Genomic DNA, 14084 nt, shown 5'->3' with positions numbered 1-14084 from the left:
GTATGTAACTGCTGTTCTAACACCATAGATTACTTTTGCCTGGTTGATACTTTATAAAATGGAATTATGCAGCATGTACACTTGTTTCTGGCATTCTGCATCTAACATATTTGTAGCATGTAGTTCTAATTCGTTCATCCTCATATTAAATGGTGAATATGCTATAATTTATACGATGAAGTTTTACATAAATGTCACACTCCTGATAATTGAGTCATTTGCATTTGATGATGATTAACCATTAAGAAGGTTTTTATTTTGAAGTAGTTATAAATGCATTTCTTATCAGCACTGACCCCTGAATATAGAGTTTATGGACATATATGCGATTTTTGGTATATTTCTCCTCACTGGGAAATTGAGAACTACTATATATTTTAGCATTTATTTTAATTTCAAAGCAGAGAGAGTTTTGCTCAAAACTTTTGTCAAATGGTTGGCAAATTATTTAGTAATATGGAATAACTCATGTTTGTTATCATTTTGATAGTTCGCTAGGCCAAAATTATCTTTATGAGAAGGAAAGTAAAATGAGTTAATTTTTTGAGCTATGTGGGCATCACTGATGGAAATTTTTATGGTTGGAAAAATTTTAAACTATTGGCATATGTGTTGATTTTAATTTTTCTATCATTCCTATCTCTTTCTAAAACTTAATTGACATTTCTTAGAGACATATTGTATAATTTATGACAAATTTTATTTTTAGAACATTTTTGAAGTTTTTTAAAAGAAATTTTATTTTAAAGATTTTATTTATTTGAGAGGGAATGAGAGAGAGAGAACTTGAGAGTAGAGAGGTCAGAGGGAGAGCAGACTCCCCGCAAGCAGTGAACTCGATGCGGGACTTGATCCGGGACTCCAGGATCATGACCTGAGCTGAAGGTAGTTGCTTAACCAACTGAGCCACCCAGGCACCCTACAAGAAATTTTAAAATGATTATTTACTGTGGGTGAAATTAACTCCCCTAAAAATTAATTCTGCCTTCAGTTTTATGTGTTTGTATTTTAGTAGGTAGGTTTTTCTTTAAATTTGTAATTTTAAAAAAGATTTTATTTATCTTAGAGAAAGAGAGCACAAGCATGAGGGGAAGCAGAGGGAGAGAGAAAGAGAGAGTCTCAAACAGACTCCATGCTGAGCACATAGCCTAACATGGGGCTTGATTCCATGACCCTGAGATCATGACCCCCACCAAAAACAAGAGTCAGTGGCTTAACCGACTGAGCCACCCAGATGCTCCATCTTTTCCTTAAATTTAAATTAGATTCTTTAATATACAACATACTGAACTGCCTTTGCAAACAGTGGTTGAAGAAAATTATTTTTATCAAATGTGACAAAGATCATATATTCATAATGTAAAGAACTCATCAAATTGATAAGAAAAACATGATGATCCTGGTAGGTAGATGAGCAAAGGACATGAAAAGATAAATCACACATGAAGAACTAAGATTGAGATCTATGGCAGAGATCTGTGGCTAGCAGATCTATGCTAGCAGTTTATTGAATTCAAATTTAAACAACCATTTTCTTCCTATTAAATGAGCAAAAGTAAATAGAATGGATAGAATGCTCAATATTAAAAGAGGTTAATGAAACTAGTAGGCTCATTGTAAATAAGAACAGTTGTAAATTGTAAGTTGGAAAACAGTTTAACATTGGATCTCAAGAGCAGCATGTTCTTCACATTCTTTAGTTCATTTTTTTGTAGATCCTGTTTGTAAGATCCCCTGTTTTTTGTGGATCCCCTTTGTAGATCCTGTTCTAGATAAATAAGCAAAAATTCACAGATACAAATATGTTCATTTCAGTGTTACTTGTAATAGAGAAAATAAGGCAGAATATTGTACTGGTAATCTGTTGCTGTGTAACTCCAGAGAACAAGCAATGCCTTTTGTGACCTACACTTAAAAGTCACATATTGTCACTTTCATGACATTTGATTTGTTAAAAGTGTATCCCTAAGTCCAGCTTACATTTAATGGAAGAAAAATTAACCTCTACTTGAAGAAAGGAGTGTCATAGAATTTATGAATATATTTAAAAACTACCACAAACATCTAGCAGTAGGACACAAAAATAAAAATTTTTTATTCTTTACACAAATTAGAGTAAAAAAAAGAAAATTAGGAAAAAGAGACTATGCAAAATAGCTTAATGATCATTTTAAGATTTGGGGACTAGGAATGAGTTTCCTTGCCTGTATTTTCCAAACTTTCAGTGTTTTGTGAGTTTTATAACAGAATAATTCTATATTCATAGGAAAAAATGACTATTAACCAAGCTGCCTAGTCAGCATGAGCAGGTGATGATCTTTCTCTTTGAGTCATGATATAATTTTTTCTTTTATTTTTTTTTGTGATAAGATACACAACATAAAATGTACCACCTTAACCATTTTCAGTGTATAATTTAATGGCATTAACTAATTTATAGCACTCAAAACCACAATGAGATACCACCTCACACCAGTCAGAATGGATAAAATTAACAAGTCAGGAAATGACAGATGCTGGCAAGAATGCAGAGAAAGGGGAACCCTCCTACACTATTGGTGGGAATGCAAGCTGGTGGAACCACTCTGGAAAACAGCATGGAAGTTCCTCAAAAAGTTGAAAATAGAGCTACCTTACAACCCAGCAATTGCAGTACTGGGTATTTACCCTAAAGATACAAACATAGTGATCCGAAGGGGCACGTGCACCCGAATGTTTATAGCAGCAATGCCCACAATAGCCAAACTATGGAAAGAACCTAGATGTCCATCAACAGATGAATGGATAAAGAAGATGTGGTATATATACACAGTGGAATACTATGCAGCCATCAAAAGAAAATGAAATCTTGCCATTTGCAATGACATGGATGGAACTAGAGGGTATTATGCTTAGCCAAATAAGTCAATTGGAGAAAGACAACTATCATATGATCTCCCTGATATGAGGAAGTGGAGATGCAACGTGTAGGGTTTGAAGGGTAGGAAAAGAATAAATGGAACAAGATGGGCTCGGGAGGGAGACAAACCATAAGAGACTCTTAATGTTACAAAACAAACTGAGGGGGGCGGGGGGTAGGAGGGTAGTGAGAGGGTAGTGGGGTTATGGACACTGGGGAGAGTATGTGCTATGGTGAGTTCTGTGAAGTGTGTAAACCTGGCGATTCACAGACCTGTACCCCTGGGGCTAATAATATATTATGTGTTTATAAAAAAATTACAAAAAAAAATTTATAGCATTGTGCAACCATCATCACCATCTGTCTTGGATCACTTTCTGTCTTGTAAAACTGAATTCTATACCCATTAAGCAATAGTTCCCCGTCCCCCCACCACTTCCCCAGCTCTTAGCAACCACTATTTTTTTCCCTATGATTTTGACTACTCTAGGTGTCTTATAGAAGTGGAATCATATAGTATTCGGCTTTGTAACTGGCTTGTCTCAGTTAGTTGATGTCTCAAAGTTCACCTGTATTATAGTATATGGCAAAATTTTCCACTTAATGATGAATAATGTTCCATTGTATGTATATACCACATTTTACCTACCTTTTCATCTGTGATGGACAGTTTTGTTGCTTTCACTTTTTGACTATTGTGAACAATGCTGCTATGAACATGGGTGTACAAATGTCTCTTTGAGACCCTGTTTTCATTTGTTTTGTGCTGGATCCTGTGGTTAATTCTATTTTTAATTTTTTGAGGAACTGCCATACTGTTTTCCATAGAGCCTGTATCATTTTACCTTCCCACCAACAGTGCACAAGAGTTACAGTTTCTCCACATCAACATTTGTTATTTTCTGTTGTTGTTTTGTTTCTTTGTTTTTGGGTATCCTAGTTGGTGTGAAGTGGTCATGATAGACTTCTTAATGATTTAGTTTCCAAGGAAAAATAAAGTTAGTAGATTATAAGGGACTCTAGAAGGCATAAAGATAACTTGTAGAGTTGACAATAATTTAGATAAATCTTTTCCTGACTTTCATGAAAGTTAAGATAAATGAGAGTATTTTCTTTACTAATATCATAATATTGATGTTTAATGAATGCTGATGATATGATTGTAGGTAAATTGGCAGGATGAGGAGCAGCAAATCAAAAGAGGTGCCTTTACCAAATCCAAGGAACTCTCAAAGCAAGGATACTGTTCAAGGTATGATTTATTTTCTTTAAACTTTAGAACTTTAATGCCTGCCTTTGATTTATAAAGTAGATAATTTTTTGGGTTCAGTTTGCTTTAAATATGCAAGGTACCTCACCTTCAGAGGTGTCCTATGGCAAACTTATAAAGGAAGACATAAAAAAGAATCAGTATATATAGAATTAGTTTTACACAGTTTCTTGGAAATTCTGATTAATGTCAACAAATGTTGTAATATAGCTCCTAATACAGTTTTAGACTGTGAAGATAAAAGAAAAGTCACAGATAAGAAAAGGCAAAGTCTCATTGAACTATTTTTTTTTTAATGATGCATCAAGGGTTACTTTAATTAGGACATGATATATTTTGAGGTGCATTGACAAACTAGAGTGTATCTGGAGGAAGATTATTGGGTTTATGAGGGATCTGGAAATCATGTCACATGAGGAACATTTGGAATTAAATTGTTTATCCTAGAGAAAGATGATTTAAGGGAACTAGATGGCCTTATACTATTTGAAGGGCTCTTATCTGAAAGACTTGATTTTACCTTTGTTTCTACTGGTAGATTGAGGTCTGGAGTAGTTTTTAATCTTTTAAACATCATGATTGTGAAATATACTACAATACAAAATTTCGTGTTAAGGTCACTGAGGTAAATTGAGGATACTGCCTGTTGTTGGAGTTGTCTGATGGGTCTGTGAATGAGGATGTTGTCCTAAGAATTAATAGGATCAGTGTCTAATACAACTCTAAACCATAAACTAGGAAGCTTGGCTTTATAGAATGGAAAAAGTACCATTTTTTTTAAAAGATATTATTTATTTATTTGACACAGAGAGAGATCACAAGTAGGTAGAGAGGCAGGCAGAGAGAAAAGGGGAAGCAGGCTCCCCGCTGAGCAGAGAGCCCCATGCGGGGCTCGATCCCAGGACCCTGAGATCGAGACCTGAGCTGAAGGCCGAGGCCCAACCCACTGAGCCACCCAGGCATCCCAAGTACCATGTTTTGGTTCAATATAATAAAGCATTCGCTGAGAAATAGTTCTGCCTAATAAAATGGTTCTCATAATTTTGAGTGCATTTAGGAGCTTACTGAAATGCAGATTTTGAGGACTACTTTAGAGATTCTGATTCAGTAAATATCAATGTTTCCCAGCAGATATAACCACATCGTGGGATGCACTTTCTCAGACTAAGGCTGCTGTAAGTAGTTAGAGTTTCCATTTATTTCTTTCTGGTTTAAAATTGATTTCCTGTTAAAATTGAATAGATAAAGTATTTTTCTATAGTACTTTTTCATAGGAAAATAAAGATTTTAGTAAGAAGTTAAGTACCATTTGTTACAAAATGAACATTAAGGATGACTATTAAATAGTACAGGGATAATCAAGACACTACTTTAGGTGTCAGGAACATTAATACTGTGGCATATAAATGTTAAAGTAATTTGTACTATTTATTTTCCTTTAATAAATTTGTTCATTTGGCTTATTGAAATGAAGATTTAAAACAAAATGAATTTGGGAATGTGGGGTTATGTCTGTGTAGAAAGCTCAGAGTCAGAGAGGAAATGAAAGGAACAGCTTCTTTAATGGACTAGGAGTGACCTCTTTTGTGGCAGTGACAGACTGCTTTCTCTCAATACAGCCGAAGAATGACTATGGGCAACCTGTTTTTATTTGTGTTCTGTCCAGTCTTGTCTGGAGTTTAGGAATCCAAATTTGGCAAGTGATACATAGTCTCTTTGAGGGGAGATTCTTTCCTTTTTCTTTTCGTTTTCATTTGCTCTCTAGAAAAATTACTCTCCTAATATCTCCTTTCTTGTTTTCTTTCTTTTTTTTTAAATTTTCTTTTTTTTTAATTTATTCATTTGACAGACAGAGATCACAAGTAGGCAGAGAGGCAGGCAGAGAGAGAGGAGGAAGCAGGCTCCCCGCTGAGCAGAGAGCCCGATGTGGGGCTCGATCCCAGGACCCTGGGATCATGACCTGAGCCCAAGGCAGAGGCTTTAATCCACTGAGCCACCCAGGCGCCCCTTGTTTTCTTTTTTATCCTACCTGAATTTGAGTCATCTATTTCTTTACTTTATGAATATGGTATTTTCTGCCCCCTAATCTTTTGAACTGGTATGAAAATGGATCTGGAAAAGGTACTATAACCTAGATTTGGTCATAATGTAGGGTCAAATGCACATTATATATATTCTCTCTCTCTTCTACATGAGCATTATGTATCTACAATGTAGGAATAGTTTTTATCCCCAGTTTAATTTAGAGTTAACCTAATTTGGAGCTGAACTGTTAATTTTCATTTTTCAAAACTATTGTGTTTTTAGAAATTATTTTTAAGGATGATAAGGGGGCTTATAATATAAATGGGAGAAAAAGCTTGATATGAAGATTATGAAGATTTATTTCATTTTTTGAGTACATTGTACCACAAAAATCTGAGAGAAGATAAATTAGAATTTTATACAAAGTGTTTATCTCTATGTGGTGGGATTTTGATGATTTTAATTTCATTTTTTATGCCTTTTCTGTGTTTTCCAAGTTTTCTCTCATAAGCATATAATTAGGGAAAATGCTTTATTAAATAATTTAAGAACATTGGTGGTTTTACCAGAAGTTGACTTACACTGTAAAGTGTATGGAAACCTGAGTTTCCTATCTTATGAATTTTATCTTCATTGTTAAACTTATATTATAGGCATAAGACTGTTAAAACGTTGTAGCTGTTCGAACAGTTCTAAATTTTAGTCCATCTGAATTGTTCTTATCTAATTTTTGTGTGCAAAATGCACAGGATATATAGCATAATGATATGTGACCTATAATGTCAGAAAATGTACTGCTTGCTTAAAAAAAAACTCAGCAATAAAAAAGAAAGGTCAAAAAGACAAATAGAAACTTTTTGATACTCTTCAGAATCTTTTTGATTTTCTTGTCCAAATCTGGGTAGCATTGTACCATTTCTTACTATAGGTGAAGTAGCAAGTAATGAAAAAAATTAATATTGAAAAAAATTTAATATTGAAAATTAATATTGAAAAAAACTGAGTTGTTTTGACTTTGGAGAAAAGTATTGGACAATATAATTTAAATAACTGTAAATTGGGGCGCCTGGCTGACACAGTCAGTAGAGCATGCAGCTCTTGATCTCAGAGTCATGAGTTCAAGCCCCACATGGGGCATAGAGTTTACATTTAAAAAAGTAAAAAATAAAAAATTAACTATGTAAATAAATGGTAGCTGGTTTATTTACAGAATTAACCTCTTTGTTGTGATGGTGTTTAAACTTTAGCTGAGACACATTGAAAACAAATTAGAAGTAACCCCTACAAGTACAGCTGTGTTTGATTCTGTCATGGATACCAAGAAATCTGCAAGTGCTACCCGAAAAATAAGTAGAAAAGGTATGTATAAAGTTACTTCCAAAGATACAAATATTGATGTTAATTTTGTTTCAGTTTAATTTCTTTTTATAGTCCCTCATATTTGCTAGTTCTTTTATCAGAGATGATACCTCATCAACATTTAGTTTTTTTGTCTTTGGTACTGAGTAGTCATGAAGCAACCTTATGTTCAGTGACTGTAGATGATATTTTCACATCTTTCTTTTTTAAAGATTTTTAAATTTATTTAGAGAGTGAGAATGAGCAGGGGGAGGGGCAGAGGCAGAGGGAGAGAATCTTAAGCACGGAGCCCATTATGGGGCTTGATCTCACAACCCTGAGATCGTGACCTGAGCTGAAATCAAGACTCGGATGCTTAACCGACTGAACCACCCAGGTGCCCCATGTTTTCACCATCTTTTCTTTCTTTCTTTCTCTTTTTAAGATTTTATTTATTTGGCAGAGAGCGAGACAGCGAGAGAGGGAACACAAGTGGGGCAGAGCAGGGTGGTGAGAGAGGGAGAGGCAGGCTTTCTGCTGAGCAGGGAGCCCGATATGGGGCTCAATCCCAGGACTGTGGGATCATGACCCGAGCCTAAGGCATACTCTCAACGACAGCCACCCAGGTGCCCCTTCACCATCTTTTCATCAGGGACTTGAGCATTACTACACCAGCTTTGACAGTGACTTTTCATTGGTTTTTAGTGATGATAATTTGATTTTAAGTGTTTGAAATTATGTATGTCTTTTTTAAAATTCACAGATCTATCAACGTTGAGATTTAATTGACTTAGTGAATTTTACATATTTTAGGGAGTTTTAAATCATAATTGGAATATCTAACAGATACTGTCATAAATTGACAAAATGCAAATACTTTCTTTGATTACCTTTCATATATGTAATTTTGTAGTTCCTTAATTAGTGGGCTAAAAACCTAGAGGTTAGTACTAAAGTAAAACTAAAATTTTTTTTTTTAACCTGTGAATCTGGTGGGTTTTACTTGATAATTCTTTTTTTTAAGTGAGTATCAACCTTTAACAAAAAATAATTTTTATGTGGAGTTTTTCATTGTTTGTTCAGAATAGTTTTTTCTTTATAGATTGAGTTACTATAATAATTTAACCTGAATGTTTCCCATCTACTTATATAATATCCAACTAGAGATGCCAGAAATGACAGATACCTGTTATTTTCACAAATACTAGTCAAATTCAGAGGCAGTCATATGTTCTTACAGATTTTCTTTTTCTTCAGATGGTAGATACCTGGATGATTCTTGGGCTAATGCTCCAACTTCTAAATCTTCTAAATCACGAAAAGAGAAATCTCGGAGTCCTCTCAGAGTTACCACCTTGGAGAGTAACGTAAAGAAAAATAACCGTGTGGAGTTTCGTGAACCTTTGGTTTCTTACAGGTTAGTGATTAAAAACAAATTATTAAATAGGATTAGCCTGTAATATTTACAAAAGGATTATGGTTTATTTTCTGAGTTTTTCATAGCACTCTGGCTCTAGTATTACTGCCTTTTTCATTTTCCAAAAAGATAAAGCAAAACTCTTTATATTCTGAAATACTGACTTTCTATTCTTTCACAGATTAAATATTTGGGGGGAAGAAGTAGTGGCTCAGGCTACCACCATTGTCATATATGTTTCCTGTAAACAGATTATTCAGTCTCTGAAAGTACAGATTTTTTTTTCTTAATTTCTCAGATTAGGTGTTGTGCATAATGGACTTTTTATAGCTTAGTTTTCTTCTTCTTTTTTTTTGTTTCGGTAGCATTAATCAGTTACCTAAAATTTCTTTCCTAGTGAGAATATGAGTTGGTTTATTGTTTCATTTGGTGGTTTGTGGCTTCCCTTAGCAACTTATTGTCAGATATTCAGGATTGATGTATGAATTTTGATAGTATGGATAATATCAAATGATGTGTATTTTTGTTAGCTGATGATTTAGAATTTTCAGTAGATAAAATGATAGAATTTTATATTTGAGCAGCATTTTACTAATGTTATAAAATATGTGGTAATGCTCTCAGTGCAGCAAATAATAATAAGTAATAAACACAGCACCTTATATTTCTTTGCTTCATTTATTAACATTTTTAGTGTTATAAAATGTCAGTAAGTTGAGGAGTTTCATGGTGGTGCTAGATACTACTGGGTATTTATTTGTACTCTAAATTTGAGATAAAGAATTTGGGAGATGGAGGTAGATCATGAGTTCATAATATCAGTATTTGATTTGATACAATTTTGAAATATCTAGGTAAAAATACTGAGTAGGCATTTGAAAATTTGAGCAGGAATGTGTGTGGAAAGGTCAGGGCTGGGAACTTGGGAATTTTGGAAAATTTTCACTAGTGTTGAAGCGATAAAAATGGTGAAGATACAGAGAGAAGGCCAGGGAATTAATCTGGGTAAAAGTTCATAGTTTAGTAAAAGGAGAAAGAAAAAAATGTGAAGAATAATCAGAGTTTAGAAGTCTTTAACCACACAAATATTAAGCAACTTGCCTAGAAACATAATCACCATCAGAATTGAAACTATTCATATTCTGGTATTCTTCCTGCAAAGGATACTACTTGATATTTAAATTTTTGTAAACTGTATATCTTTTAGAATTTAAAGAAATACCTATAGGATAGCTGTGAAAGGCACATCCTTCATCTAGCTGACTCTCTCACTTAAAGCTCATTGTTAGCACCTTCTGTATGAAGCATTGCTGGATCTGTTTTTATCCCATTCCATTCCCACAGCCTATTTAATCCTTCCTGTGTGCTCTTGTAATACTATATAACATCCTCTGTTAAAGCATTTTTATGCTGCATTATAATTTGATTCCATTACATTAGCTTATGTAAAGCTGTAAATCTGTCTTAATCTTAAAACATTAGCTTAATGCCTGTCTTTTATTAAGTATTCCATAATTATTTTTCCTAATATTTATTATGAAAATTTTCATACTTACAGAAAAGTTGAAAGAATTGTGTAATAAACACTCTTATATGGATTCAGTAAATATTTAATGAATGAGTTAATGAAAAACTGTGAAATTACTTTTTTTTTGATGGTTCAGGATCAACTCTCCTTCCCTTTTCAGGATTGTGACATAATATGTAAAATACCTTTTTGTGCTTTTATTCTTTACATGTGCTAATTTTATACCTAAATCATTTTAACTATGGATTATTATGGTCTGGTAAAGGTAGTACAAATAACTGAATTTAGTCTTGATCTCTAGTGGAAGCTACAGGAGTCAGTTCTCAGCCCCCATCTTGCTTAATAATCAACCATTCAGAACAGGGTCTCATGGATTCCAATGAGAATTTGATGAAAACTGTAGACTATCTCCTTAGAAAAATGCACATACTCACAGATTCACAATAGATATAGTTATCATATTATACTATAACAGAATTATGGCTTTAAGAATTATTGTGGTATTTAGAGTTTTATGCCTTTACATGAAACATCTAGATCAGTTGTATATAATAGAATTGTTAATTTGAGCCACACATACTTAACTTTTTAAAAAAAATTTTTTTGAAGACTTTATTGATTTATTTTACAGAGAGAGAGAAAAAAGCAGGGGGAGTGGGAGAGGGAAAAGCAGGCTCCCTGCTGAGCAGGGAGCCCAGTGCGGTGCTCTATCCCAGGACCCTGAGATCATTACCTGAGCTGAAGGCAGAGGCTTAACCCACTGAGCCACCCAGGCGCCCCCATATTTAATTTTTTTAGTAGTCCCATACCTAGACACATGAGGACGTTTTATATTCTTTTTTGGTTGTCATTCTAAGTCTTTAGAATCTAGTATGTAATTTACATTGTAGCATATCTCCCATTTGGGCTATCCACATTTCGAGTGCTCACACATATGGCTGATGTCTACTCTTTCAGACATTGCAGATCCAGATTGTTATGTTTGATTTTATAATTCTCTTGGGTATTTTTTCATAAATCATGTGCTCTTCTTACTGCTGAGACTTGTCTTCATTAACTTCCCTTTTAATAAACTGTTTCTAAAATATAACTTTATTTATAAAAATAAACTGTTTCTAAAATATAACTTATTAAAATGATCATATAAATAAAATATAAATACAAATCAGTAGAATAAAATAAAAATAACCTCTGAAGGAAGACTTTTGCTGATGTTTTTATAAGTAGAGAATATGGACTTTGTGATATGTACCTTGGCAATACTGCGTTTTTGCTTATTCTACAATTCCTAGATGTGCTTTACATAGTTTGAAGCTACCAAAGAAAGTGTTCTGTTGTTCAGAGATGCTTAACTTTTACTAACTACATTTATTTGGAGGAAAATATTTATTATACCTCCACTTTACTTCTACTTGCAGTCTGTTTGTTAATTTGGTACATCATTTAGAAGTTACAAATACAAAATTTGAGAAATTTTTCCCCTGTATTTAAGATTTCATAGAGAAAAAAATAGAGTCCATAGAGAAATCAAATATACATTTTGGTAACAGATGCCCACTGAATATCCAAAGTCAAATTGTAATCCTATTTTCTTACTTTTTTTTTTTTTTAAGATTTTAATTATTTATCTGACAGACAGAGATCACAAGTAGGCAGAGAGGCAGTCAGAGAGAGAGGGGGAAGCAGGCTTCCTGCTGAGCAGAGAGCCCGATGCAGGGCTCGATCCCAGGACCATGGGATCATGACCTGAGCCGAAGGCAGAGGCTTTAACTCACTGAGCTATCCAGGCACCCCTGTAATCCTATTTTCTGGGATTTCTTTTTTTTTTTTTTTTAAAGATTTTATTTATTTATTTGACAGACAGAGATCACAAGTAGGCAGAGAGGCAGGCAGAGAGAGAGAGGGGGAAGCAGGCTCCCTGCTGAGCAGAGAGTCCGATGCGGGGCTCGATCCCAGGTCCCTGGGATCACGACCTGAGCCGAAGGCAGAGGCTTCAACCCACTGAGCCACCCAGGTGCCCCTTTTCTGGGATTTCTTAAGGAAATCTCTCCATACATCTTTTGGGTATTTCTTAATTTATAATATGGAAATTAATGGTTTAGGTTATTTGCCATCTAACTTGATAGAGGGGCATTAAACATTGAGTCTTAATATTAGTAATGGTTATTTTGTTATTGAACCTACTGGAATTCCAAAACTTTTTTGGGGTCTCTAATATTAGCTTAGAGTTCTCCCTTCAGTTTGTATGACTGGTGCAGTTTGGTTTTTGAAATCTTTATTCAAAATTGATTATTTCTTAATAATAGGGAAATCCATGGTACAACTTCCAGTATAAATCCTAGCCTTCTAGAGTCAAAGCATGTATATTGTGTGGATGTTAATGAAGAAAAGCCTGAGAACAGGAATCGACTGGTATGCAATCGAGAAGAACGGAATATACATTGCTGTGATTTTGAGAGCTCCGAGTCATCTGTCATCAATGATACAGTGGTTAGGTTTTTAAATGATCGACCAGCAGTTGATGCACTGCAAAATTCTGAATGTTCGATTAAGTTGGCAGCTCCTGTGAGAACTGAGGAAGAAAATCTTACTAGAACAAAAGGAAATGAGAAGGCGTCTGTAAGTAACATGGGCCATGATGTTGATCCAAAAGCGTTACGGATAACTGACTCTTCTCCGTCCTCTACTAGTACTTCTAATTCCCAAAGGTTAGATATCCTAAAGCAGCGACAACATGACGTCAAATTGGAAAAACTCAAGGAGCGAATTAGAAAACAGTGGGAACACTCAGAAGAAACAAATGGCCGTGGCCAGAATCTGGGTCATATTGACCATCCAGTAATGGTTGTTAATGTTGATAACTCAGTGACAGCAAAAGTCAGGAAAGTGGCAACAGCACCGCCTGCTCCAACATACAAAGGTTTGTATCAGTCTTTGTGTCTTTCTGTCTTCTTGCCTTCTTGTCTCCCTTTCTCCCTAGGATATATTTGAGTGGAGAGGATTGTCTTTAGACAGTGTGTGATTCTCAAATCAAATGCTTAAGAAATCAATTCAAGGTACAGGTTAAAAATGCAGATTCCTGGATGTTACACTGGATCTGAATCAGAATTTCTGGGTATAGAGTGCAGAACTGGAATTTTTAACAAGTCCCTCAGGAGATTCTTACAGGTTAAGAACCCCGATCTGAACAGTTAAGAAGTTGAACAAAAGAGAAAATAAGAATTAGTACCATTTTCAGAGAACTGGAAGTAGATTACTCTTATTCTGCCATTATATTTGGATTGCTGTTAGGAATTCCTTCAAAAGTAAATATTTAAAAGATAATTTACTCAATTCCATTTATATTTGGTTACAGAATATTTTGGCACTGATATTTTGATCCTGTTGTTGCTTTAAGCTTTGAGGTTTGACAATAACTGTTTTCCACCCATGTTTGAGAAATATTTAGATCAGATTAATACCTGAAAACTGTTTTAAAAATAAGTCAGATTTATGCCAATATAGATAGATTTTCTTTGAGAAAATGTTTTTCCGAGAGAATTTCTGGTTTGTAGGCAACTGAAGTTTTTATATATGGTGGTTTTAAGGAGTTTGAATTTTTATGTTT

At 34.3% G+C, this 14084-nt stretch overlaps 1 protein-coding gene across 1 annotated transcript in view; it reads left to right on the top strand.

The window, feature by feature from the left end:
• The window catches only part of CEP350 (centrosomal protein 350), a 155534-nt gene that overhangs the window by 20555 nt on the left and 120895 nt on the right, over positions 1 to 14084 (top strand). Inside the window, exons 2-6 of the mRNA XM_080824205.1 lie at positions 4066 to 4151; positions 5301 to 5344; positions 7442 to 7553; positions 8790 to 8949; positions 12784 to 13397. Of these exons, the coding sequence (XP_080680331.1) occupies positions 4079 to 4151; positions 5301 to 5344; positions 7442 to 7553; positions 8790 to 8949; positions 12784 to 13397 (1003 nt within the window). The 5' untranslated portion in view covers positions 4066 to 4078. The remainder of the gene's footprint in view (positions 1 to 4065; positions 4152 to 5300; positions 5345 to 7441; positions 7554 to 8789; positions 8950 to 12783; positions 13398 to 14084) is intronic.

Source organism: Martes martes, assembly GCF_963455335.1.
Source record: "Martes martes genome assembly, chromosome: 15".
NCBI lineage: Eukaryota > Metazoa > Chordata > Mammalia > Carnivora > Mustelidae > Martes > Martes martes.
This window is presented reverse-complemented; position numbering and strand designations above follow the sequence as displayed.